Source organism: Pelecanus crispus, chromosome 2 (genome assembly GCF_030463565.1).
Source record: "Pelecanus crispus isolate bPelCri1 chromosome 2, bPelCri1.pri, whole genome shotgun sequence".
In the NCBI taxonomy this organism is placed as follows: Eukaryota; Metazoa; Chordata; class Aves; order Pelecaniformes; family Pelecanidae; genus Pelecanus; species Pelecanus crispus.
This window is the reverse complement of record NC_134644.1, coordinates 122181204-122208612: the sequence shown is the minus strand read 5'-3', so window position 1 is coordinate 122208612 and position 27409 is coordinate 122181204. Positions and strand designations below refer to the sequence as shown.

General features: G+C 41.9%; 1 protein-coding gene across 1 annotated transcript; it reads left to right on the top strand.

Moving 5' to 3' along the window:
- Window positions 1–257: 257 nt before the first annotated feature.
- ABHD3 (abhydrolase domain containing 3, phospholipase) lies at window positions 258–26008 on the top strand. Its single transcript, XM_075705504.1, has 9 exons — window positions 258–404; window positions 1984–2147; window positions 4650–4832; window positions 6605–6650; window positions 9497–9609; window positions 15402–15575; window positions 16232–16280; window positions 16365–16530; window positions 25474–26008. The coding sequence occupies exons 1-9, from the start codon at window positions 258–260 to the stop codon at window positions 25650–25652; spliced, it is 1221 nt and encodes a 406-aa protein (XP_075561619.1). The 3' UTR covers window positions 25653–26008.
- The last annotated feature ends 1401 nt before the right edge of the window (window positions 26009–27409 follow it).

Here is a 27409-nt window from a genome sequence, read left to right as displayed (position 1 = left end):
GCCCGGCGCCGGCCTCGGGCCCCCGGCCGCTGCCCGCAGGCCTGGGCGGGCGGGGGCGGTGCGGAGATGGCGCCGGCGGCGCTGTAGCGCGGAGCGGCTCCGCGGGCAGCGGCAGCGGGAGGCGGGCAGCGGCTCCTCCTTCCTCCTTCTCCCTCCGCGCCGGGGCGGGCTCGGCCGCGGCAGCCGGAGTGCGCTGCGCCGACCTGCCCTGCCCTGCCCTGCCCTGCCCTGCCCTGCCCCGCCGCGCCGGCTGTGCCATGGACTGGCAGGTGCTGACCAGGGAGCTCTCCCTCTACCTGGAGAGCCAGGTCCGTGTGGGGCTCTTCGGCTCCGGCGTGGGCTTGTCCCTGGTGCTGGGCTTCGGCGTCGCCTACGCCTGCTACTACCTCAGCAGCATCGCCAAGGTGAGCGGGAGGGCGGCGGGGCGGGCGGGCTCCGCAGGTGTCCCGCCACGGGGGGGACCGTCCCGCGAAGGTCACCTCGACCCCCCCCGCCCCGCCCTTAGGGGAGGCAGCCGGCGCCCTTCTGGCGAGGGGAGCGTCGGCAGCTGGGATGGCTGGCCGGGGGGCAGGGCGCCGCGCCTCCTCCTCACACCCCAGGCCCGTCCTTCCTCCGGAGGTGCCGCTCCGGGGTCCCGGCTGCGCAACGCCCCCGGCACAGGCCCGTCTCCGCGGCAAGGCCGGGCCGCGCAGCCCCCCCCCCCGCCCGCCGGCCGGGTCCTTTGGGCCCCGCTGACCCCCTGGGGCCCGCCGGTCGCCCCCGGGGCCGGCCGGCCTGGGGGAGCGCCCGCCTGGTCGTGCCCGGCCTGGGAGGGGAAGGGGCTCTGGCCTCAGGCAGCCCCGAAACGCGGTTGTACCAGGGGGAGAGCTTGGCTGGGGGCCATGGTTTGGTAAGGGAGGTCGGGAGCCCTCCCTCCACCGCAAAAGCCCGACCTCTGTCGCCTTACTAACAGGGCAGGCGATAAAGTAGTTTGCTGCCCTTGTATCTGCCTTCGGTACCTTGGAACCCCTATGGCAGTGTTTTGGGGGCTAGGACGCTCTTGTACGTCTTCTCGTCAGCAGGGGTTTCACAGATATATTAGGCGCTTGCAAATTACTTGGGACACGGCGAGCCTGATCTGATCTAAAGTGGCCCCGTGGTGAGAGTGCCTCATTGAATGCGTAATCAACTGAAAATACGCATATCAAAAGGTTTATGACTGTTGAAGACGTGTGTGCGTTGCCACAGTCCTTCACAGAACTGCTGAGAACGTATCCTTCCTCTTCATTGAGAAGAGGGTACTTGATTTTGGTGAGAGGAGAAAAATGAAGGGAGGACACGCCACTACTGCTGTGTATGTGTACCGGTTTTCTTCAAAGCATCTATTATTGTCCTATTAATGCTTGCGTGTTGGAGAGTCAGTGTAAAAGAGAAGTGTAAGAAGTGTGGTTGCTAAAACGTGAGATGTTTGGTAGACAGGGATTTCCATGTTAATTGGTATACAAACGGAAGCTGTAAGAAAAATCTCTGTGTGCAGACCGTTATCAGAGATGAGTAACCAAGGCAGTTTTGTACCGCTCTATGAGATGGAAGGAGGAGTATCCTACCAGGTTAAAATAGGTACTGCAAGTGCACAGTCAAAGTACATGGACTAAGCGTCATTTCTGTGCGGTGCAAGGAAATTGATTCAGTAAAATGTGGTTTTGATTTGTCAGTGAAAGACACAATGCTGGTAAAAGTAGAGCTAGAACAGCATGTTATTAGAAATAGGTAACGAACCCATTTTGTTTAGTGGGTTTCACTTTTCAGTTGGCCATTTTGACATTTCGTTTGGTGTCTGTTTACTTACCTCTTTACCATAAAAGGAAAAAGCATTGCAAATTATTGTATGAAAGCAATCAGCTTACTGGGAGAGGGTTTAAACAAGCTCTCATTTCTTTCTTTATTTGTCTGTTGGTTTGTTTTATATGAATGCCCATGCCTGACTGTAGTCTCTCTTCCTAGAAACCCCAGCTGGTGGCCAGCAACGACCGTTTCTGCCGCTTTCTCGAGCAATATTGCCCTGTTGTGACAGAAACTTACTATCCCACGATTTGGTGCTGGGAAGGTCGGGTGCAGACACTGCTGCGTCCCTTTATCACCTCTAGACCCCAAGTACAGTACAGGAAGTAAGTGCCTTTCTTCTGGAAAGTGATTGATTTGGTAGCCAGTGGTTACCTAACTCTATGTCACAGCTACCGTCATTGCTCAAGCTTGTGCTCATTTTTATTGCTTTATGCCTGCCTTTACAACTCCATCATAGACTTGCAACCATTTCTATCCTGGATGCAATATACAGGAGGCTTCAAAGGTCAAGGTTCCCAAATGGCCCTATTTTAGCTCGGAGAGTTTTGGAGTACTGAAATATTGGTGACAATATAGGAACTGATGTGGTTATATGTTCACAGGATCACACAATGGTTGAGGTCGGAAAGGACCTCTAGAGGTCACCTTCTCCAACCCCCCTGCTCAAGCAGGGCCACCTAGAGCCAGTTGTCCCAGACCGTGTCCAGACAGCTTTCGAATATCCCTAAGGATGGCAACTCCACGACATCCCTGGGCAACCTGTGCCAGTGCTCAGTCACCCTCACAGTGAAAAAGTGTTTCCTGGTGTTCAGAGGGAACCTCCTGTATTTCAGTTTGTGCCCATTGCCTCTGGTCCTGTCACTGGGCACCACTGACAAGAGCCTGGCTCTGTCTTCTTTGCACCCTCCCTTCAGGTATTCGTATACATTGATAAGATTCCCCCTGAGCCTTCTCTTCTCCAGGCTGAAGGGTCCCAGCTCTCTCAGCCTTTTGCCAAGAAAGAGGAGAGATGCTCCTGTCCCTTAATCATCCTTGTGGCCCTTTGTTGAACCCTCTCCAGTATGTCCATGTCTCTCTCATACTGAAAAGCCCAGGACTGGACCCAGTACTCCAGGTGTGGTCCCACCAGTGCTGAATAGAGGGGAAGGATCACCTCCCTCGACCTGCTGGCAATGCTCCTCCTAATGCAGCCCAGGAGGCTGTTGGCCTTCTTTCCTGTGAGGGTGCATTGCTGGCTCATGTTCAATGTGGTGTCCACCAGGACCCCCACATCCTTTTCTGCCAGGCTCCTTTCCAGATGGTCAGCCCCCAGCCTGTACTGGTGCATGGAGTTGTTCCTTCCCAGGTGCAGGACTTGGCACTTCCCCTCACTGAACTTCATGAAGTTCCTGCCAACCCATTTCTCTAGCCTGTTGAGGTCCCTCTTGATGGCAGCACAGTCATCTGGTGTGTCAAATATTCTGGTGTTTGAATGCCATCATTTTGCAAAGGTCATGCAATCGCTGCATCTGTCCGTTGAACCAACACGTTCTACCTTAACCATAGCATGGCCACGTTCAGCCTTGTTTTGAATATATAAAACTTCTGGAATTTTCAGAGTAACTTTTACCTGAAAAGGTAAAAGTTTATGTTGTGTTCTTTGATGCCTATTTGTCCTCAGCTGATCTCTCTCACACAGAAATGAGACTTAGTCTGGCAAATGAGGCATTTGGCACGAGACCTAAGGAGAAGTACTTTTATGCGCCGGAACCTGGATGCAGCACAAGTTGTTTCAGCTCTGTTTGCATGGTAGAATAGACTTAGCATTTAGCAGCTTCCCTTAGTTTTAGTAACTAGGAAACATTTCAGTGGTATGGCCATGTCCACTTTTTCTAGCCCTTCTTGTATACTCTCTGTTTCAAGGTTTGTGAGGGAAGAAATATAGTTCCATGGGGCAATGCTTATTTTGCACCATTTGAGATCGTGTTGGCAGTACACACCAGCATTGCATCTACTTCTCATTACTGAAAAAGGGCAAAGCTGAGCTAATGAGTCCAACAAGGCTGATGAGCTTTAAAATCTGGAGTAGGTGCTATCAAGACTTTCAAATGAAAAATCAAATGCAAGGTAGGCTTACATTTTGGTAGTTCCTATACCAACTCTCTCGTACGATGTCTTCATTGCCAGGAAGAGGGAAAATGCTGTATGTTTCTAAAAAAAGAATGAAACCTTCTTGTCATTGTTTAATACATGTTTAGCTGCTTGGGATATTATCATATTTGTTGCATGCTTAAGATACAGGGTTTAAAAGTGCATTCTAGCAAAGTTGGTGGAGATACAGGGTGAAAGATACAGTAGTGTGTGTCTGTGTTCCATGTGTTTAAAATATAACAAAGTGCCATCCATTCCACATGCTGCTGCTTTGGATAAAGAGAAGAAAATGTGATAAATGTTTAACACATTCCCCAGTGTGCTATCAAAAGATTCTCGGATGATCCAAAGGAAATCTGCAGTACACAAGCCTATATAAAACTGAAGGCAATGCCAAAAATCACATTAGTTACAAGCTTCCAGTACATCAGCAGCAATTCATGAAAGGCCATCTCTTCATTTACTGTGAACAGGAATTACCCCACAAATTGACTGTGCTGCCTCATGTCAGCTGAAGGCATGACTCTTTCTGAATGGTCAACATGCAAACGTACCTAGTTAGGTGGCACTTTGAGTATTAAAACATAATTAAAAATGCAGAATTCATACCTGGTAATTTGTACACTGTAAGAACTCTTAGTAGTATGCATGTATTTTTCTATTTAATCAGTGTTGTCTTGAAATGTGCCTTTCAGTGAGCTCATTAAAACAGCAGATGGAGGACAGATTTCGTTGGATTGGTTTGATAATAATGACAGCTTATATTATCCGGATGCCAGCACAAGACCCACTGTCCTGTTATTGCCTGGCCTGACAGGAACAAGCAAGGAATCCTACATTCTTCATATGATCCATCAAAGCAAAACGCTGGGATATAGGTGCTGTTGTATTTCATTGCTAGTATTTTACTGCCTCTAATAAGGTCAGATATAAGTATGTATATGTATAAGATACCTTCCTAAGACAAATGAGATCTAAAGATATTAGTTTATGTAAGAAAGTATTATTAGTAATAATAATAATAGTAGAATTACGTAACAGGCAGTACCTTCGGAAGGGCTGTTTTAGTATCTACAGATGTGTGCCAGAGATTGCAGGGAAAGCAAGCTGCCTGCATAGGCCTTTGCTGCTGGTTCTTAAATTATAATATCAGTTTTTGTGTTACCTTTACACTTTCTAGAGAAGGGGTTTGTATTCAGCTCCAAGAAGACTCGTGTGGATGGGTTGCTGGCAGCAGGCCTCGGAGGAGGTCAGCTTCTGAATGCCAAAACTGCTTGATTCAGCAGCCTGAAATTCGTGAGTGCAGAAAGGAGAGCTAGCCTACTCTTACTGGCGGTGGTTGTTAAGGAAGAGGTTTGTCACCTCTTAATTGTCACTGCTCAATTTAGTTTTGTTATTAAGGCTTCTGGTCAGAGTTGGGTAAAATAAGTGGATTAGTTGATGAGTGGATTCCTTTATGTAATCATATTGCTGCTGCTGTGCTTTAAAATAAGTTGTCATTGTTCCAGGATCTGTATTTGGAATATTACATTTTGTCTTTGCAGATTGGCTTCTGGTACTGACTATAATAAGTTCTTCAAATATGTGTATATGAGCTTTTATCTGCGTGTCTGGCTATCTCTTCTCTGTTTGGAGGCTTGGATAACTGCTTTCCTAAATTATGAAAGTAAAGTAGCACTTTAACTGTTCAAAGTACTTTTAAAATCACCTTAAAAGTTACCAGTAAAAAATATCAGAGGAGGAAAGCCCTCAAATTGACAACTTCTTGCTATTAATTTTTTAAGTGTTCCTGAAAGAAAGATCTGCATTTGATCACTTAAGAAAAGAAGGTATACCATTAAAAAGGAGAGCTTTCGGTCAGATTTCAACAGAATGCTATAATTTTGTTTTTAAACAGTAACATTTGAGAAAAATACCAAAATAAATAATTATTCATGCTTTTAACCCATCTAAAATATGTCTATATTATTTAACAAAATTATTACAGTGAGAAGGTAGAAGAGTAATAGAAAAGTAAGATTTATTAAGAAAGCATAGATCCTTAAATGACAGTAACACTGCTAGAAAATTTAGCGACTCCCATCAACATAGAGAGAACAGAAACTTCTGCCCCACCAGACAAAAAAAAATCCCATCCCCAAGAACCTGCCACTTAGATGCAGCTGTCATTATAATTTTGATTTGGCTCATTTATTGCTATTTAATACAATTATGTAGCTTTGGAGGATGTCTACACGTGGGTCTCTGACGTTCTCTTTCAGAGCATTGCTTTAGGCTCAGCCCTGCACTGGCAGAGCTTATGGCTCATACTTGGCCCGCTCAGAGTGCAGGCAGAACAAGATGCGTGTACCATCTTCAGGTAAACTCGGGGGCTCTCATCCTGCACTCTGACCTCGACCGGATAATCACACAGCTCGTAGAGAGTCCCACGGACTTCAGTGAACTCCATTTGAACTCCATTTTGGTATAAAGGTTGTTCCACACAGGTCAGACTTTAGGATCTGTAGGACTGTAACTAATTATGTGCTGAACTTATCCATAGAACTGGATCATTTTTCGTTATGCTTTTTCAGTGTTTTGTGTGTTTAAGTTATCTTTTTTTAGTGGAATGAACAACGTGTATAATTGAATTTACTGTCTCAATTTTTAGATGCGTGGTTTTTAACAACCGGGGAATTGCTGGTGAGGATCTTTTGGTAAGGATGACTTCTAAAACATCTCTTACTTGTAAGCAGTATATATGGAATCATTCATGTCTGTTTGTATGGCTGGATTTAAATGAGAGAAACTCACAGCATATGTTGAAAATGCAGAGAAGAGAATCTAATCATCTGCTAGATCAATCATGTGCCAATATTCATCTTTTATTTTACATCTCAAAGAGGTCAATTGGTCAACACACAATTTTTGTAAACATTTCATTTTAAGAAATCATTTATATTATTAATATCTGTAACATTAAAATGAACAATCCTTACACTTCTCTTTCAAAAAATACTACAGTATCTAAAATGGACACATCCAAGAAATTCTGTTCAATCAATGCAATTGTATCCCATTGTTTTAACATACACATCTAAATATAAGCAGTCATAATTACTTTCCCAGTTGCCAATATGAGTTTAAAGTAGATTTTGATATGGTTAAAAAGTTGTGCCATTAAAAATGATCCACAGTATGTGTTATTGAATTAATGAACCAGATTTTTATGGATAGCCATGTCTGAGAAGTTAAATGTGTTCTTTTTTCTCAGCAATTATGACACAAACTCAGCTACAAAAGACATTTTTTGTGTTTGGGACAGACATATCATGCTTGCTTAGAATTAACTGGCAATTCCACAAATGACAAAGTCTTGAAGCTAAAGGTTTTCTGCAGCTAGGGACAAGGCATGATGAAATATTGCTGAATAAGCTTTGTTTCTTCATATGCGTTTTGCTGACAGATCTGCAGCTGGAATGAATGTGCATAATACTCAGTATTGTTTTGCATTTTTTAATCCCCTGGTTTCAAACTTTAAAAAGCTCAGACTATTTTCCCATAATCAGATAAAGCAGTTCAATGCAAATATTGGCATGTTAAGAGTAGTTTTCTGCATACTTTTGGAGATGGATCTACAAAGCAGTTTTGTGACACACAAAGTCCTTATTGATGAATTTCTGAATCGTTAAGAGAAAAGATCTCTTGTTTGGATGCATTGTGTGTATTTTACTGTAATAGGATTTACATCTTTAAGCTTTATAAGATCCTACTCTGAAGCAAACCAGCTGAAATTATCACATTTTCTGCAAAGGGGTTTCTGCATTTTAATAAAAAATCCCTAGCTAATGAGTTTGAAGCATAGTTGAGCACCACAGTAGAAATTAGTCATGCAAGTAGTTATTTTTCTGATCTCTTTAAAGATAGATTCAGATTTACACCAAAGAATACCTATTTAAAGAATCAGTTTTAAAATGCTCTTCTTGTTTGTTATTGAAAGTTACTGTGAATTATTGTTGTGGAATAATCAAATATTAGATTGACCATAGCCAATGTGAGCTAAGATGGTGTTTTAAAGTATCTTCATACAATGAGTAGATAGATAGACATTAAAGTGTCAGGAATTAACTGAAATTAAAATGCAACATATCTCTCTAGTTTTATAAACTTTTAATCAAATACACTTAGAATACATTAGACCCTTGTTACCAAAAATAATCTATTTTTCCTTGTAAACTTGACAATTTAATTAAAATAAACCACATTCACACTGTTTATAACTAATAGTGTGTAAAACAGTGAAGAGTGATTCATGTGGATGAGAACTGGAAATGCAACATAAATGGAAATTAAGAATGTCTTCAGTTTTAATTATCCAGATTTAGCTTTTCTTTCCTTTTTTTTAATCTTTGACTTCAACATTTCAATATTCTTGTTAAATGTATTTTAAGTAATTAGTTTCATCTAATTAACCTTGTTAAAATTGCCCACAAATATCCAGGCTGTTTAACTGAAAGCAATTTAAAAAACAACTTAAAAAACTTAAAAAGCATTGTTGCTTCAGGCAACAAGTAAGTTCAATTAACTCATAATTAAGTATTTTTATATTTAGTTTTAATGTTTATACTGAATTTTGGCAGGCCAGCTACTACATACAGTTTTGTCAAGGTCACTAACACGTTTAGTTGCAACTCTATGGTTAAAAGCGCTCTCGTGCTGTAAATGAAATCTAGAGAACACCATTAGGAAAAAAGTTATTTTACTGTGATTCTTCCTGTACCTAAAAGGATTTATCTCCCTTACGCTGCTCCAGATAGGCCCCCAGATTGTGGCCTGTAGCAGTTGTCTGTGCAGGCGAGTCTCAAAAGCTGTGCTTATTCTTCAAGTAAGCAGGGAAGGGGTTACCCAAATCCAGTGATGCCAGTGGAAGTCATTCCAAGTCCCAGTTGAAGATTTGAAGAGATGCTGATGGTAGATAGAGAAGGGATAATATGGATGTTTCATTGCTTTAGCTGATACACTATTTTAGTAAATTAGGTAACGGGCACTGGTGAATTTATCTGATTATTTGCATGTATTGTGTGTAAATATTGGCTACTTTTCAAATGCTAGGTGACAGAACTTGAAATCTAATGTTTTCTTTTGCATTTGAATGTGCGTGAAGATGGTAGAATTGTCATTAAAACTTTCTTTTCTGTAAATTGCAGCCTTTATGATGTGTTTTCATTTCCTTGGGGTATTTTAAAAATATCAGTGCATATTTAGTTCTGATATAGTTCTGTCTAGTTTAGCTCGTGGCTCTGTGTTCAGATTTCATCTAATGACCTGGTGGCTGCAGATATTGAAGATATTTGTCACCCGTTTTATTTTGTAATGATAACAAGTATAACTCCTTCCTCCACCTCCTCCTGAAATGCTCTGGGTTTATATTTGCCATTTAGCGCAGCTTCATGATAAATGCTAAATTTATCTTGTTATATAAATGATCCACTGTTCAGTTTGCTTGTCCTTAAAGGATAATACAAAAGCTTATGATGGCATTTTTCCCTCTGACTCCTTACAGACACCAAGGACTTACTGTGCAGCTAACACAGAGGATTTAGAGGCCGTTATTCATTATGTACACAGCTTGCACCCCTCAGCTCCGTTCATGGCAGCCGGTGTTTCTATGGGAGGGTAAGGTATTATGTAACACAAGTCTCAGCTTAACTACGATCGTAAAATAAGACTGTTGTAGCCTGATTGTAAATTATTAGTCTGCAATACTTGCATTACTTACTGAACTGCAACTAACTTGGGTCTGTCTCCAACAGTCAATATTCAGAAGACTTTCAGAAACTTTGTATTGTTGACGCTTTTTAGCTCTGTGTCAGGGAAGGTCAAAATTGGCCAACATTCAAAAGTTGAGGGGGGTGGAGAAAGACGGGAAACACTACAGACAGATTGACAGCCAAACAGGTGGGCAATACAATCTTGGGAAACTGTGGAGGCTGCCTTTGGAACACAGGGATAAAAAACAGAGACTAGAGTTAACATACCATGTTTCTTAGTAACCTCTGGAAACTACAAAATTTATCTTCACTCTGTTCGGGTTCTGCAGTGTGTGGGTAGGTTAAGCTGGAGGAGATGTGGGTATCTGCTCTGTCTGGCTCAGAAGCAAGAAGTAGTATTGCTGTTGAAACCAGTATGGGTTGATATAGCATGTGGTATTAAGACTTGCTGTGTCCTGGCTTCTCTCCAGAAAGCACAGCTAGAGCAGACAATGATAGCACAGTTTCTTAGCAAAATCACTGCTAGAGGCTAGGAGAAATGTTCAGACAGCGTCTTTAATGACAATTGTAGGAGAGGAGAACTTCCGTTAGAAATACTGCAGACACAGTGGTAACTCCCCGAGACTTCCCTTCTTTCTGATAAATTTTGTGGAGGGTGGGCAGATATAGCCCCATATATTGACATTAATCTACATACAACTTGTAGAAGCTTTGGGATAAATACAGATTCGTTCAAGTAATATAGTTATTGATAATCAAATTAATAAGTAACTTGGAAGCCTTTTAAATCAGGCCAATCTTTTTCCATTCGTGTTGCTGGGATTTTGCCAGTGTCTTCAGTATGGAGACGTATGAATCTCTCCAGTATATCAGTGTCTGTCTTGCCGGGAAGCCCAAAATTAGGCACAGTACTCCAGATAGATTCTCTTAAGTGCCAAATACAGGGAAATAGTAATTTCCCTAGACCTACTTGTTTTGCTCTTACTAACAAAGCACAGCATGTCATTAGTCATCTTTATTGCTGCAAGGGTGCATTGCTGAGTCATGTTCTGTTTGCCGAGGTCTTTTTCAGCTGCTTTCTATCCAGTCATTAATCTGTCCTAGGTGCAAGACTTTGCTTTTGCCTTTGTTGAACTTCATGAGGTTTCTGCCAGCCCATTTCTCCAGCCTGTTGAGGTCCCTTAGCATGGCAGCCCCATCTTCCAGTTCACCAGCCATGCCTCACAATTTGACCTGCAAGCTTACTAAGGGGGTGTTCCATCTCATCATCCAGTTAATGAAGATGTTACACAGTATTGGACCCGTTATTGACCCTGCAGAACACTACTAGTATCTGGTCCAACCACTCCAGTTGGACCTCAAGTTCCTGATCACAACTCTCTCAGCCTAGTCTGGTCTAGTCAGTTTTCCATGCACGTTGCAGGTCACCTATTCAAACCATATCCCTCCAGTATGGCTACGTGGAGACCATGGAAGACTGTCAAAAGCCTTGCTAAAGTCAAAATAAGCAACATCCACTCCTTTCCCCTAATCAACGAAGCCAGTCAGCTCATCGTAGAAGGTCATCAGGTTGCTCACACATGCTTTGTCCTTGGTAAATCAATGCTGGCTGTTATCAGTCACCTTCTTTACCTTTACATGCTTGGAGGTGGCTTCCAGAGGATATTCCCAAAGCGCTGAGGTTAGGCTGACCAGCCTATATGTCCTCATCCTTGCCTTTCTTGTAGATGGGTGCCTTTTTCTCCAGGCATCAGGAATATCCCACAGTTGCTGCAACCTTGCAAAAGTCAGAGCGAGCAGTCTCATAATGACATTGGGCTGCCTCCCTCTGGAGCTCTGGTGCACCTCACCTTGTCCCACTGACATGTCTATGCCCAGTTTGCATAACTGGGCCCTAACTTACTGATCTTACTCTGCCATGAGTAATACTTCATTCTCCCATACTCTGCCACTAGGCACAGGGACCTACTAGGCCTGAGAACAGACCTCAGCAGTAAAGACAGGGAAGACAGGTAGCCTCTGCTTTTTACAAATCTTTTGTCACTAGGTTCCCTGCTCTGTTGAATAGTGGTCCCAGGAGCGAATAAAGGCTGGTCAGCCTAACCTCAATTCTTTGGGAAGATCCTCTGCAGGCCATTTCCAAGCATATGAAAGATAAGGTGACTGGATTTATCAAGGACAAAGCATGCCCAAGTGATCTGATTGCCTTCTATGATGAGATGACTGGCTTCACTGATGAGGGCAAAGGAGTGGATGATGTTCATTCTGAGCCTTTTTTTTTTTCTACCAATGCACTTACAGAAGCCTTTCTTGTTGCAGAAACCTTTTTCTTGTCCTGCATATCCCTTGCTAGTTCCAACTCCAGCTGAACTTCAGTTTTCCTAACTGCATCCCTGCATGCTTGGACAATGACTGTTTCTCCCAGGTAGCTTACCCCCCTTCCACCTTCAGGATACTTCCTTCTTGAACTCAGTCAGGAGTTTGTTGTTCCTCCATGTGGTCTTCTGCCACTCTTGCTCAACTTCCTGCACATCAGTACCACACTTGTGCTTTATGTTCAGTTACCCTTAAGGTCAAACAGTTCTCCCAGACCCCTTTGCCCATCAGCACCATCTCACATAGGATCCTGCCAGCCAGATACCTGACCAAATTAAAGTCAACTCTCTCCAGTATTGTAATTCTGCTGCTTACCTTCCCCACTCACTTTTGATCTTGAAAATCCACCACTGAATAATCTCAGTGGCCAAGACTGTTCTGCACCTTCCTGTACCTGATGGGTTCTTCCTTACATGTGAGTAGCAGATCCATAGAACATTTTCCCTGTTTGCGTCATTGATTGTGTATCAAAAGATTGTCCTCAATACTCTCCAGAAATCTGGTCTGCTTGTGCCTTGCTGTGGCAATTGATGTTGGGATGGTTACAGTTCCCTGTGCCCAGTGATTATGAAGTTTCTTTTAGCTGTCCAAAGACTTGGATTCTCTAATTCCTCCTCTTGATCAGGAGGTCTATAGCAGACACCCACCATGATATCCCCTTTGTTAGCCTCCTATCTGATTTTGACCTATTAGCTCTGAGTTGGCTTATAACCTGCACCAGGGAAAACTTCTGTGCATTTAAATGCCGCCTTAGTCTAAGGTGCAAACCCTTCTCCTTGCCTTCAAGGCCTTCATGAAGAGTCTGTTTGCACCCATCATAGCATAGTCTTGTCTGCCTGTGAGTCCTCCGTGTCACTATGATCCAATAAACTTGTTCTGTGACTATGCACAGACTTCTAATTCCTCCTGTTTTTTCCATGCTGTGTGTTCGTGCATGTGCTGACACATGAGATCATCTGCAGTCATGGTGCTTTCTCAGGGAAGTGTGAGAGCCTCCCCCATTATGCTGTCCCTTGGGTGCTTCATCAGGGCCTGCCAAGCCTTCGCTTCTCTTCAGGCTTTGTTCTCCATCCCTTGACAAACCTAGTTTAAAACTCTTCTTCACAAGGTTAGCAAGCCTGATGGCTCTTATCTCACTTGGCATGCTATCTCTCCCCAGCCTAGGCTTTTTTGCATGCAAAACATGAAATAACATGCTGTATTGCAAGAACAAGTTTCACGGGAAATGGTGAAAGCCAAAGAAGCATCTGCAGTAGAGGCTTGTTTCAGTGATGAGCTACAGATTTAAAGCACAGTAGTTCCTCATGGGTAGCTTCATGTGTGGTGCACCATTGGACTAGAACTGAGAGGGCCAGGGTGTAGTAGGTGAAGAACCACGTTTTCAGGGCTGAAGGTGCAATAGAAGCCAGCCATTCTGAGACTGGAACAAGAGGCCAGTTCAGCCCTTAGTATAATTTATGTCCTTGGCTTAACCTAGTTATGATATCCTAAATAGCGGTGAAGTCTGTTAGTATGGCACAGGGGATCTGTGTTGTGTTCCTGGCTTTTACTTCACCACCACCACTGGGTGATTTTAGGCAAGGTGTTCTGCCTTCCTCCTCCAATACGTTTTTAAAGTCCTGAACCACAAAGAGAAAGTATATGCTTAATTGTACAGGAAACTGGAAGAGTCTGTAATCATCCACATGGGGACTGTTCCCATGCTTCAAAAATAATTGGAGCACTTGGATGTTTAAAATTAAGCAGGAGCAGAGATCTCACCAGGGGATATATTGTGAAAATCATCCACTTGTCTTAATCTTACAACAGTTTTTATTATCGATCCCTTTTCAAAATTTTCTGAATAGCCAGGTAATCTATATAGGACACATTTGCCCAATTAAGAAGAAAAATAAACATTCAGTTCACAAAGGTGTAAATGTAAACGAAAGCCCACTGGTTCTACTGATCTTCAGTATGTATTATTTTGGAAAGGGGCTTTGTTTTCTAACATAAAGTTTCCTAAACCTTCTTTCTGCCACATAGATTCTGTGAATTCTGTTAGAGAAGAGGCTTCTACTACTACTGCAACTTTTTTTTTAATTGTTTTTTGGTTCAGTGTTCTTACAGTATCTAGACTGGTGACTCACAGGTTCCTCCTCTTCTGTGGGTGAGAGGGAACATAGGCTACCTAACTCCTGTATGTGCCACAGGACACTTTCCTCACTCGGTTCAACTGTGTGAGCTGATGGCAGGCGCCCACTCCCGAGTGCTGTTTGCTGTTCTTTTCCTGCTGGTTCCTACCAACTGACAAGCCTTTGGTAATGCCAAAGATGGTTTCCCTTTTACACTGCTGTCCTATGATCTGGTAGGTAGTGCATGGGGATAAAGTCTCTGTGATGGCAGGCTGGTTCATGATGTCTTTGCTAAAGGTGGCTGTCTCCTGAAGTGTGGTAGATGAAGCCAAGGTACAGAGTGTTGGTGGTCCAGGGAGCTATATTAAGTTGTAGAACTTGTAATGTTTTGAATTAAAGGCTTGGTATTAAAATGCTGGCTGTAAACTCTGGAGCCTCAGGCAGTAAAGTAAGACTTAGAGCTTTTCTGTTAGTGTTTTTCTTTTACTCTCTTCTTGCTATTTTAATTTTTCTTCATTTGAAGGGTCAGGTCCTGGTGAACTCTCCCCTTTTTTCAACTCAACTATACATCAGCAGTAGAGACTGTGAGTTGCAGTTGGTCAGGAAGGCAAGACTTAAGCCATTTATTTGGCTCATAATTTTGTTTCACTAGTTTTATTCATTATCCAACACTTCATTCTTTACATACTTTGTGTTAAAGAACAGTTGTGTTCTCTCATATGTGTGAGGTGGGATAAAGGCATTACCTTCAACTCAAATGACAGCTTCATAGTGAGTCAGGCGTGCCAGGGGCAGCTTGCATTTGTCAGGCATGCTGATCAGATTTATCAGATCAAGAAGACCAAGAGCTTGTAAAACTTACTAACAACTTGGGAATACCTGTTCCATGAGTAAGATTTATTTGACCTTTTCCTCCCTTTTAGTGATATAAATAAGACTAGTACATCTCTATTTATTTCTAAATGCACTCCTACCCACATCCTACACAATGCACTCAGTTCCTCTGACAGTAGAGAAAGAAAGCAAACTTCATGAGTCATATGTTGATTACATTGACTACCTTTTAGAAGTACTAGGCACAACTGTAGGGCTGATACAAGAAACTATTGAAAAACAGACAAAAAGGTGGCTGATTGTTATATTTGCTTTAAAGTGAAGCAAACAGTTTGATAGTTTATATGTTTCTGTTTTTCATTTCTGTTTGTAGCATGCTTCTTTTAAATTACCTGGGCAAAACTGGCAGAGACACTCCTTTAATGGCAGCTGCAATTTTCTCTGCGGGTTGGAATGTTTTTGAATCTGTAGAATCTCTGGAGAAGCCACTAAATTGGCTTCTTTTCAACTATTACTTGACTACTTGTCTACAATCCTCTATCAGCAGGTGAGTTGCCTTCTGAACTATTTAGCAAGGTGGAAGGATGTTAGCATGTGATCTACAGCAGGTATAATAATATTGGCAAAATTAATGCTGTAACAACACTTCACGTAGCTGTTCTGTGTACATTCTTCTGTAAGTTTTGAAATCAAAAGGATCTTTGTAAGAAAGATTGTCATCAATGTGACTAAATTTCTCTGCTCCTCAAGGGACTTGGCACAACACCAATGTACTTCTATATTTATGGATGAAGTGAATGGATTTTAAAATTTTTTAGACATGCACATATTGAATTTGAGTATATATGCGTATATACTAATTCTTTTAAGTCATCGTTGACTGCAAAAGCATGAAAAGGACTAGTTCGTCCTTTGCTTTATAAAATTAGGGTGTATTTTATATTCCCAAATATTTAGTTCTCTTATCTTTGGCATCTTTCTCATGGCTTATGCAGATTTTTACTATTTTGCTGGATGTGCCTGCATATGAATGAACAATTCTTCTGCTCTTGGATTCCAGACAGGTTTTTAATATGACAGAAAATTAAAACCAAGCATGTTCTCGTTAGGGGGTTATTTCTATAAGTGTATCTGTAAAGCAGAGGACTTCTACATCTGATTATATAACAAAAAACAAGCCCTCCAATTCTTCTTTCTTTTTAGGCATCGACAAATGTTGGAGAAATTATTTGATATGGATCTTGTGATGAAGGTGTGTGAAAATGTTACTTCTGCTTTAGCTGGATGCTGTTTTCAAAATGCTGACATGGTTCCCTGTTTGAATTTTGTACTTCAGGCTAGAACTGTTAGAGAATTTGATAAGCGGTTCACTTCAGTCATGTTTGGCTACCGTACAATTGATGATTACTATGAAGATGCTAGCCCATGTCGCAAGCTGAAGTCAGTGGGAATTCCAGTGTTATGTCTAAACTCTGTGGATGATGTTTTCTCGCCAGGTCATGGTAAGTTTAGGGTTTTTTTAAATATATTTATCAGTATATGCAATCATTAAGACAAACTACATACGTCTGAGAACAAACTCAGACCTATGTGTGGAGGTGTATTTAAATGTTACTTGTACATAGGATCAAAACCTCCAGGGATGGATGGATCAGTCTTGCAATTTCCTTACAGTGTAAGACACATATAAAACAGCTGATGATGGAGAGACCTGATTAGTACAGAATACAGAAGCACATGGGGTGGCAATCATTAGCCATTAGTAGACTCCTTACAGTCAAAAGAAAGAAATATGCACATTTAGGGTGTGACTTAGATGTACTGCCCTCTCAGAACCACCCATTTCTATTCACCAAGTACAAAGAGGGCCTGTAATGAGGAACTTGGATTCAGATGTCTGGATTGTAGACATTCAGAGTTTAATGAATGTGAAAACAAGTATTTTTTTAATTGCCATTTTTCAGTCCAGTCCCTATGAAGAATGTCTGGGAGTTGCTTATGTTTCAGATGACTTGAAATCCTCAGCTGTTGCTCTCAGTGCCACCTCCAGTGCCTGAAAATTAAAAGTAAGAAAAATATGTAAGTTAGCATGTAGGCCAAAATCTAGGGTAAGGGAAGAGATACAGATAAGGTGAGCTCCTAGAAGGAGGCACGATGAAATTAGTAAGAATCTAACTAGAATATGAAGCAGCAATATCAGCTAGTAACAGATAGGCTGAAAACTCTGTTTTCCCTTTTCTTCCTATTTTCTACCAAACATGTGATCATTATGAACATTCTGCTTTTGATCTGAAGACCAAACCCCTGTTGCTAACTGTCTTAAAAAGATATGCTTGCTCCTGCAGTCTGTGTATTGGTTACAGTGTCCAAGAAGAGAGGGAGAACAAAAACTAATGTAGAGGAAAACCACTATAATGAACAGCTGGTTGAGGGGACAGTCTTCAGCAGTGAACACCTGACACCTTTAAATATGAAGTTTATACACTTCATTTATTTCAGGGAAGTTTTCTTCTGCCACCACAAGTCAAGTGAAATTCTTGTAGAATGAGTCATGAAACCAAAAGGAGTAGGCAAACAGAGTAGAAAAACAAACAGAAGAATGAATTGGAAGAGACTCTTTGTGTGTGTGTACTGTTTATCTGTGCACAGATGTACAACACACACAGAAACATGCACACACTTACATTACTATTTATAATTCAAAGACCTGGTAGAGACGAATGTGACAGGAAAAGGGCCACTCCAGTAGAGTGCACTAGAAAAAGACAGTCTGATTTCTTCTCCTCTTGGATGAAAACCATCCATGCTATGCATGAACAATATTAAAGAGGTGACAGCCACTTAATATGAGGGAGAAAACAGTGACTCTGGATCAGCCAAACTACCTATCCCTTACATTGGCCAAAACAGAGGCTTAAAAAAAATAAGATCTGGGCAAACATAACAATATTCTTCCAGAATACTGCATCCACCTTTAACAATTTGCGGTTCAGGGACTTTGTGAGACTTTTGTATTTACTAGCCTCTGTGGATTTTTTTTTTTCCCCCTTGAAACTGGCCAGTTGCTGTTTCTGTTATAAGCATATAATGTCCTGTAAATGAGAATGGATGGGGCTGTGACCTTAAAACCTGTGTCCAAATATAAAATCTGGCTAGTGATTCTGAAGATAAATTTTTATGGGTCTTATGACCCTAGGGATGACTTTCCCCGTAGTCCTGCAAGGTGGGTGATCTGCTGGGCCATGCTTCTGCCATTAAGTATCTTAGAGGGAACAATGGCTTCACCTCTATGTTTAGCTCTAGCTCAGTTTGTGGTTTCTGTTCTAAAGTGAAGTAGTAACTGTGGCAGGAGTAAGCTAGCTACTTAGCACAAGTAACAACAGCAGTGAACCAGACAGTGTGCCTCTGTCCCTAGAGGATTCGTTAACCTTTTCTAGCCTATTATCACTGGGACTGGGACCTTTGTTAGCTAAATTAAAGCTAGTGCAGATACTCCATCCCATTGTCTCTTCATTTTATAATACAACCTCCAGCTCTCAAGAGCCAACCATTGACCTTGACCCCATGAAATTCAATCTGAACACAAGGAAACACTTTTTTTACTGTGAGAGTGGTCAAACACTGGCATAGAGAGGTTGTGGGGTCTCCATCTATGAAGATACTCAAAACCTGATTGGATGCAGTCCTGGGCAAACCTGCTGTAAGTGACCCTGCTTGAGCAGGGCGGTTGGACTAGATGATCTCAAGACATGTCTTACAGCCTCAACAGTTCTGTGATTGTGTAGTTTGACTAGCCAAAAGATTGACCCCTAGACTACAGCTGTAGCAGATCTCTCCTCCCTTGAAGCTGTTTTTTAAAAGAAACACAACTCTTGGTGAACAGTGGATTATAGGGATGGTCTCTTGTGTAAGATTAAGTATCAAACCTATTGTTAGAATGCCTTAGAAGTCTTGCGGTGTCGAGGGGGTGAGGTAGAGCACCAGCACTTTTGAAACAAGAAGTGTTAGAGTCCGTTGTAATGACTGTCCATCCTCTCTTAAATTCTGACCCAAACCAGCCTTTCTTGAAAAAGTTTGGCTGGTTAGGCATTCATTTATTCCTTGTTCACAGAATTAATGCTGTTGGCTGTAAACCGTTGTCCTTGTGGTGACAAGTTTACCTTAGGAAGGGCCACCAGGATGTTGATTTACAGCTAATAGCATGACTCTGTTATGTGTGTCTATCATTGGCACCTTTTTTTGTTTGTGCTATGCACCCTCAATGTGAAAAGTTGCGCTGGCAGGAGACACAGGGCACCCTGATTAGCAGCCTAGAAATTATGGCTGCTGCCATCAGTTACTGGAGTTCATTCATCTTGACACTTTTGCAGGCTCTTTTATGTTAGCAAACATAAAGGGCTGGTGTTACTCTGGGAGGTGACTTTATTCTGGTAACTGGCTTGTTTTTTCCGACTTAAAAGTGTGTGGACACATGTAAGCCTGTGGCAACCAGAGGCAGTTTCCACTCACAACTGTATAATGGATTCAAAGCCACAAAATTTCTTCTCATCCAGACTCAAGCCTTTTATTGACTTCGGGGACTGGTTATTTCATGCCTCATCTCTCCCAGTAATACCTAGCAGCTTTTAAGCTACCTTCCACCTCTGTTGTAGATAGCTGTAGTTTCTGACAGCTGGAAAATAGGCCTAGAAAACTCATTAGGGAGGGAGCTGTGCCAGAATTCCTTTGTTTTTAAATATCCTTTATAAAGCCAGCCACATCTATCTTCCTATAACAGAGCTTGGGGGATACAAACCCAAGTCTGCTTTGTCACTACAAAATATGGACCTAAAGAGAAACTTCCCTTAGAAAGTGCAGGTGCTGTCTCTGTTGCCTCTTACTATCTGATCATTTCTTCTCATGCAGCTTTTTGGTACACTTTGTACTTCCCAGCAATTACTTTTGAATATATTGTGAAAATGTGCCCTTTGATCTCAATCCAGTATTACGAAGAAACAATTCGTTTCCAGTCCTTCCTTAACATTGCTGTTTAAAGTTCATAGAGCTTGGCAGCTGATGTATCTGTAGTTTAATTCGGGAATGCAGTTCTCATATTGCATAATACTAACTAATGAAAACAAATGCTTTCTTCATTGCATGACACTTCGCTCCCCATAACTAATTTAAATAAGCCATTGCTTCAGAAAATATGTAATATAACCAAGTCAAGCCCTTTTATTTTGTAAGTGTCAAAAATAAATCAAGAAGATGGAATGATCATAGAATCATAGAATGCTTTGGGTTGGAAGGGACCTTTAGAGGCCATCCAGCCCAACCCCCCTGCAGTGAGCAGGGACAGCTTTAACCAGATCAGGTTGCTCAGAGCCCCAGCCAACCTGACCTTGAGTGTTTCTAGGGATGGGGCTTCCACCACCTCTCTGGGCAACCCGTTCCAGTGTTTCACCACCCTCACTGTAAAAAATTTCATCCTTATATCCCGTGTAAATCTATTCTTCTTTAGTTTAAATCCGTTATTGCTTGTCCTGTCACAACAGGCCTTGCTAAAAAGATTGCCCCCATCCTTCCTATAGGCCCCCTTTAAGTACTGAAAGGCCGCAATAAGGTCTCCTCGCAGCCTTCTCTTCTCCAGGCCTAACAACCCCAGCTCTCTCAGCCTGTAATGAATGTAATGAATGATAGCATTCATTATCAGTGTCACATTTAACTTTTCATCTGAAGTGGCATTTTTCTCCTCAGAGACTTTAAGCAGTGTATTAGGCATCTGACTTAAATTTCACTATACTAATGCTTAGCTAATTGCCGCTGGTGAGCGTTGTGCCCAAGCTGAAAGCCTGCCCTTGAAGCTAGACATCATGCCAGCTCCCTCCTAATCCACTGGCCAAATAAGTGCATGTCTGAAGCTCAGTTACACTTTTTATTCAAGTCTCTGAACCTTTTCCGTCCCTCTGAATCCAGACTTGGAGTAATTGCCCTTAGGTGTTATTTTGCATCCTATTATGTAAACAGCGCAGTTGAATGAAGTTGTCTGGGGAGACCAAATGGCCAAGGAATGGCCAGACAGATAACAATCAGGGTAAGGGTTTAAGGAACAGGGAGAATCAACCAACCAAGGGAACAGAAAGTCTGACAGCAGTGACTTATTTAAGCTGATGCTACTTCAGGTGTATGTTTTTTCTATTGTTCTTTTTTAAAAAATGCTTTTTGCAAAGAATGTACAACAAATTGATTTTAACAAGGTAATTCCACATATGTATTTACAGTGTGGTTCTGTGATCACAAATAACAGGTCTGTGCCTGCTGGATCAAACAGCAGTACAGATTTTGGTCAGTAGAAACATAAGTACAAGGTTACACGCAGACAAAAATGAACAGTAGTATCTTTTGGCATGCCATCCTATATCCTAGAGTGTATCACATCCAGTGTTCCATTCATCTGCAAATTCTGCAAATTCATTGCAGAATTTGCTCTGTTGAATTGTGGGTTTATTGGTGGATGGCTAACAGTCCCTAGAAACAGCCTCAAGAAAAGTACCCCACCACTGCCAAGCATCATTTGCATTTTGGCACTGGAGAGCAACACAACATTTTCAATTCTCTCCTGAGTAGCTGCAGAGCAAGAAACTCTGCTGGAAGGAGTCATACAAATGGTGACCCAACTGTATCAAGACTGACTATGCCAAGGGCAGGCTCTCCTGTTCACCACAGGGGAGATAAGAGCAGAGCGGTAACAGCAGGTCAAACTTGGCATCTACTAAAATCCTCACTGCAGATGGAAGCAAATGACTGCATATTCAGCGCAGTGCCGCAGCTTATCATCAAAGCGATGATCTGTGGCAGAATTCTGCTGTAAACACACGGTAGTTAGAATAGGGAGAACTTCCGGATGGGGAAGATGACATTCATAAAGACCTCTTGTGTGGCTCACACCTTAGCTGGCATAGAAGATAACCTGCTTCTAAGAGAGAGCTGCTGTAGCTGTTTGGAGGCAGGCAGCACATGGAACCCACTAGTATATTGCCAGTCACTTTGGGAATGAATAATTAACCACCAGCAAACTGATTTGGGAGGTATCATTATGCTGGCAACCTCTGAATGACAGGTATGCCGAGGTCACAGTGAGCTTTGCCTGTAATGGCTTCCCCAGCTGGATTGGTGCAGCAGAGGAGACATTCATTGTCATCGCCCTTCCACACCCCCAGCAAAGCACCTTCTCAGCAAGAAAGGGTATTTCTTTCTGTCCTTTGACACTACTCTGACGAAGTGAACGACCATCATGTTTTCGCGCAATCTTAGCTAGTCAAGAGGTGTATTCAGGCCAGTATGCAGCTGATCCTGAATCCATTAGGATTGATGGAGTTCTCGTGTTGTCTCTGATTCTTGGGAGATCAAGTTTGTTTCTCCTCACACACTCCTCCCCATACCTTTGCATATAAGCCTATCCATTAGTCCCCTCAGTGACCAGGGAGATGGCTGCAGAATGGCCGTGGAAAGTGTGATTCATTGCCTGAAGCAGGAATGGGGGACTCAGGCTTGAGACTGATCCCCACTTCACTATCGGGGTTCTGTTTAACATGACCCATGCGCTACTAGAGGGAAGAGGAGCAGAGGGCTTGCTACAGGTAAGTGGGCAAATTCCCATGCAGTCGGCAGAAGCTGATGTGAGTCGTAGCCACTGTCTTTGTACATGGCAATGTGTTCATCCACAGAATCCAAGGGAGCCAGATCAGAGATTGCTGGGCAGATGAACTGAGCCAAAACTCCAAACGAGCACTTGCTGAGTCTGGAGTCTGAAAATGATGCGTGTATTGGATTGCAAGAAATCACACATTGTTTTCTGCATCTCTTGGTTTCAGCCTGTGCTATTTCCCAGTAAAGGCTGGCAGGCCCTAGGCTTTTATTTCATTGACTTTTCTTTTTGGTCTTGCCTCAGTATTGCTTTAAAAGGCCCAGATACTGCATATAGTATTTTTCAGTTTTCCAGCTGAACAAATGAAAAGTCAAGGACTTTCTGTAGAGACAGTGAGAAGCATGGTTTCTTCCACCTAGTAAACAATCAAAATCACTTACTAAATGCTAGAATCTATAAACTACTTAGATGCATGCAACTCTGAAAGGAGGAAAAGAGTGAAAGAAATGAATAGCACTGAGTAGCAAAGAATCTCACGTACTCTGCAAGAGAATCCCCGTTGCTCTCTGGAGCTCAGTCTGTGCTCCATTCCGGGCACAGTCAAGTACCTCATGTTATGGGCAGGAACCTTACAACACAACATTCATAAAAGACACTAACCCTTCTATGGATACAGCTGGTTTAGCATCCATGCCGAGGCTCTGGAGTGGAACAGAGCATGTCATTCTGGCACTGCTAGTAAGGACCTCTGAGGCACAGACTGCTCCCCTGACTCTGCAGGTCCAGTGCTTCTGCCCCTGATCTATTTTAAGTTGCGCGTCTGTTCACCATGGTCATTGCATTCAAGATCTTGAGTGACGGACTCTGGCTGGGGGTCCTTCTTTGGCTAAGGAACGGGTGCTGTGCCGTTGCTCTCGTTGCTGAAAATGAAGGCAAATCGGCATCTGAAGCACACAGCGACAAGTCTGCCAGCACCCAAATGGAAGTAAGAAATTCAGCTAAAAAGAAGGCAGTGATATGCGGGGATGATGACTATTCAAGGATAAAGACCTTTGAGATAGCAAATGTGTAAAGGGGTAAAGGAAAGCAGGCTCCTAGAAATAGGAGTGAGTGGGGGGTGTCTCTGAAGGAAGTTCAGTCAGAAAGGGATGTCCACAACTGAACCCCCAAAAAAGTGAACCTGATTAAAAGTCTCTCTTCAAAAATACTTTTTAAATAAATAAGGCAGCAATAGAAATCCTGTGAATGACTCGCTGCTTTGTGTTTTACTGCCAAGGCATTTTTATTTTAGCAGTGTATGACCTAAAATCAGATTTATTTTCTTGTGGAATCATAACCTTTTTTAGACAATACAGCGAAATTCATACTAGTCCCTTCTGTCTGGATGAAGTGTGTCTTCTTTTGCTGTTGTTTTTTCTGTCAATCCTGAATAATCAACAAATCTGTATCAATTTTACTTTTTTCCCTTCCATGAAGTTTATTATTTGAAAAACTTTAAAAGGCAGTCTTTACTGAAATGTATTGAGATTTCTGCTTGTTCAGGAGTATAGTTAGCATACTTAAAACTCCAGAGGAATTTGCTTAAATAACTTATTTTTTATATCAAGAGCGCAAACACCACAGCTCCATAAAGCTCCACTGTTGCGTCAACCAGTTCATACAATAGTGTCATCCCATCACACTGAAATACCATTTATGAAGTCACATGCTTTCTCTGTTGTCAGTCTGCACTCACTCACCTTTATTTTCTTTCACAAAGGGAACCACCCAGGTAATAGCATTGGTTAAGCTACACATCTGTGCATATTCCAAATAAGATGCACTGAAGCCTCCCCGTCTGCACGTTTCAAGATCAGCGCGTGTCTCAGGTGTCGTTCACTGATGACCCTCAGCTAACTGTAGGCTGTCACCCAAAGGGCCGCCTCACCGCACTCCTCCTCTGACTGTGCCTCCCGCCATTCCTATATTGGCATTAACGTGGGCAGCCAGGTCAGGGAGATGATCCGGCTGAAAACTAACCCAGCAAAAGAAAAACCCTTGTAGTATCTTGTCTAACAATCTAAAATCTAAATTAAATCATTTTCTAGCAGTCACTATTCAGCAGAGCACCACTAACCTACTGGGCGACGTGGGACAGCTTTCTGTGTCCCTGTGCAGTTGTTTGCACTTCCTCTTTTTCTGTCTATCGTGCGTATTTAGATTATAAGCTCCTCAGGGCAAGAACCATCTCCAGTGTGTTTGCACAGTTTGGTCTAAACGTGCCGGTGTAAATGTATGGCAAATCAGATATAATAATGAAAAAACCTAGGATTTTCTTTAATATTAGCTGACAGGATATCTTAAAGACAAAATCTTATCATCATATTGAAGGTTTTGTGTTTGGAGTCTCCTGCAAAAAGAACAGGATTCACAATGAAGGTCCCAGTTCCTCAGTTTTTCCAAAGTTGAATATTGCAACATAGGTTAAAAACTACAGGCTTGATTGTCCTTTCACTTACACTACTTACACCAAATTGTAAGTACATATTAATGTGGGTGCTGTTCCATCAGTGGGACTGAAAGAAAGATGAAGCCCAGTGATTTCTGAAACTTTTACAGCAGCCAGAAAAATCACACAGATAAGGTGAGTTAATGATGAAGAGAGAAGTGGTTTTTAACACAGCTGTGGTTCTACGTCCTGTGGTACGTTTAAATGTATTTATAAATACGTACAATATTAACATATATTACATGACAAACATTTAAGAGAAATTATTCAGTGGCTGGCATTTCATAGAAGCATAAGGACTTAAAACTTTTTTTTTCCCCCCCCTTTCAGCTATACCGGTAGAAACTGCCAGACAAAATGCAAACGTTGCTTTGGTTCTGACTTCGTTCGGAGGCCATATTGGTTTTCTGGAAGGAATATGGCCAAGGAAGTGCACTTACATGGACAGAGTCTTCAAGCAGTTTGTGCAAGCTATGTTTGAGCATGGAAATAAAATCTTTAGCATGTAACTTAGGGCCACTATTATAGCACAGTGGCACATTCTGACAAGGGCAGTTAAGCTTAATGCACAAATTTTAACTCCTGTAAGCCAGCAAATGGATAAAGTCCATTACTACATGCAAAAATACTTTTTGCCTAAGATTTTGTAGCAAGAAACTAAATATTATGTTGTCACTTTTATATTTATTTTTAATATGCCTTACTAAGAATGACCTTAAATAAAACAGCATTCTGCATACATCAAATTGCACGTAACCAAAACCATCAAGTAAACAGATTATAATTCCTCAGGATTTTAATTTAAACCAGTACATATTCAGGAGACTTTAAATTTAGATAGCTTTTGAATATTAGAATGGCAACACTCAAAGTAGCACGTATTATCCTGTCACACATAGTACAAGTTTGCCCATTCCTTAGGGCACTGACGGTGAAAATCTTAAAATATGAAAACAAAAGGAGGAGGGAACACACAGAAGCACTGGTTCTTCAAATAAGTCAAAACTTCAGCATGTTATTCCATAGCATTAGATTGATACCTGCTTTTGCTGTTCTACCCTGAGAGTATCCAGATTTAGGGCTAGTTACTGTTTTTTAAACTATGTCAATGCCATACTTGTCTTACATGGTTATTTTTTAAACAGCTAATTTATAGTGTTTACATATAGCCAAAAGATTCCTTTAAAACAGTACTGTAATAACTGATGTAATTAAAAGACATCTTGCATTTCAAAGTTCGCATAAAGCTGGGTGTTGTCACAGAATGTAATACATACTTCATGTAACTGGTAAACTTGATGATTCTGTTATGTTTATACTACCCTGCAAGAACTTTTCAGTTTTAAAGAATAAGCATTAGAACATCAGGAAATTATGATATAATCTGCTTTAAATTAAAACCAAAATATCCGAACCCTTTGTCTCTGCTATTGTTTCAGGTAGTTTCTAAAAAGAATGTAACAAGCTGTTTAAAGAAAGCTGGGAGCTGGGGTGGGAGGTCGGAGCCCCATCCCTCTGGTTTGTGTATTTGATCACTTGTCAGCACTTTGGCGATAGGTTGGCAAATCAGTGAAGCCTCTGCAAACAGGTTTCTGCCCTAGCGCCGTACCACTCTGTGAGGCTGACCGGGGCATCGCTGTGCTCCTCAGCCCTGAAACAGAGCGAGAGCCAATGCGGACCTTTAAGGAAAAAGGCCAGTTGGACAGAATGTATTCTGAAACTGTTGGGAAGTCCCAATTTAGGGCATACTGAAATTAAAAAAAGGCTTTTAACCAGCTTCAGTGGACCTCCCACCTTGTGCTGATCACTGATTTGGGCCCAGCCACACAAGATAAGTCAATAAAGATGCCTTTGGGTTTTATTTTTATCTTTTGAGTGGGGTCAGTACAAGAAGAAAACACGGATGAAAAAGCAAGTCAGGTCTTTTGTCTCAAGCAGTACGTGAACAGTCCTCTTGGAAGGCATGTTTCCTAGTAACAGCAAAGGAAGAACAAAAGTACCTTTTGTCTTTAGAAAAAGAAATTGGGACATGCTATACGAAAGCTAGTGTGGAAGGCTGAGTTAAAAAATTAGAAAGTGCTTTCAAGTTTTGACTTTTCAGACAAGCATTGGCCCTTGCCCAAATAATAAAAGCTAACTTGTTTTTTCTCTAAGAAGGAAAATGAGAAAAGTGACTTGTAAAAGCAAAATTAAATTTGTGCATGTTGTTAAAATACATGAAATCAGCATATTAGTAGGGTGCCTTATTTATTCTTACATTCATTTC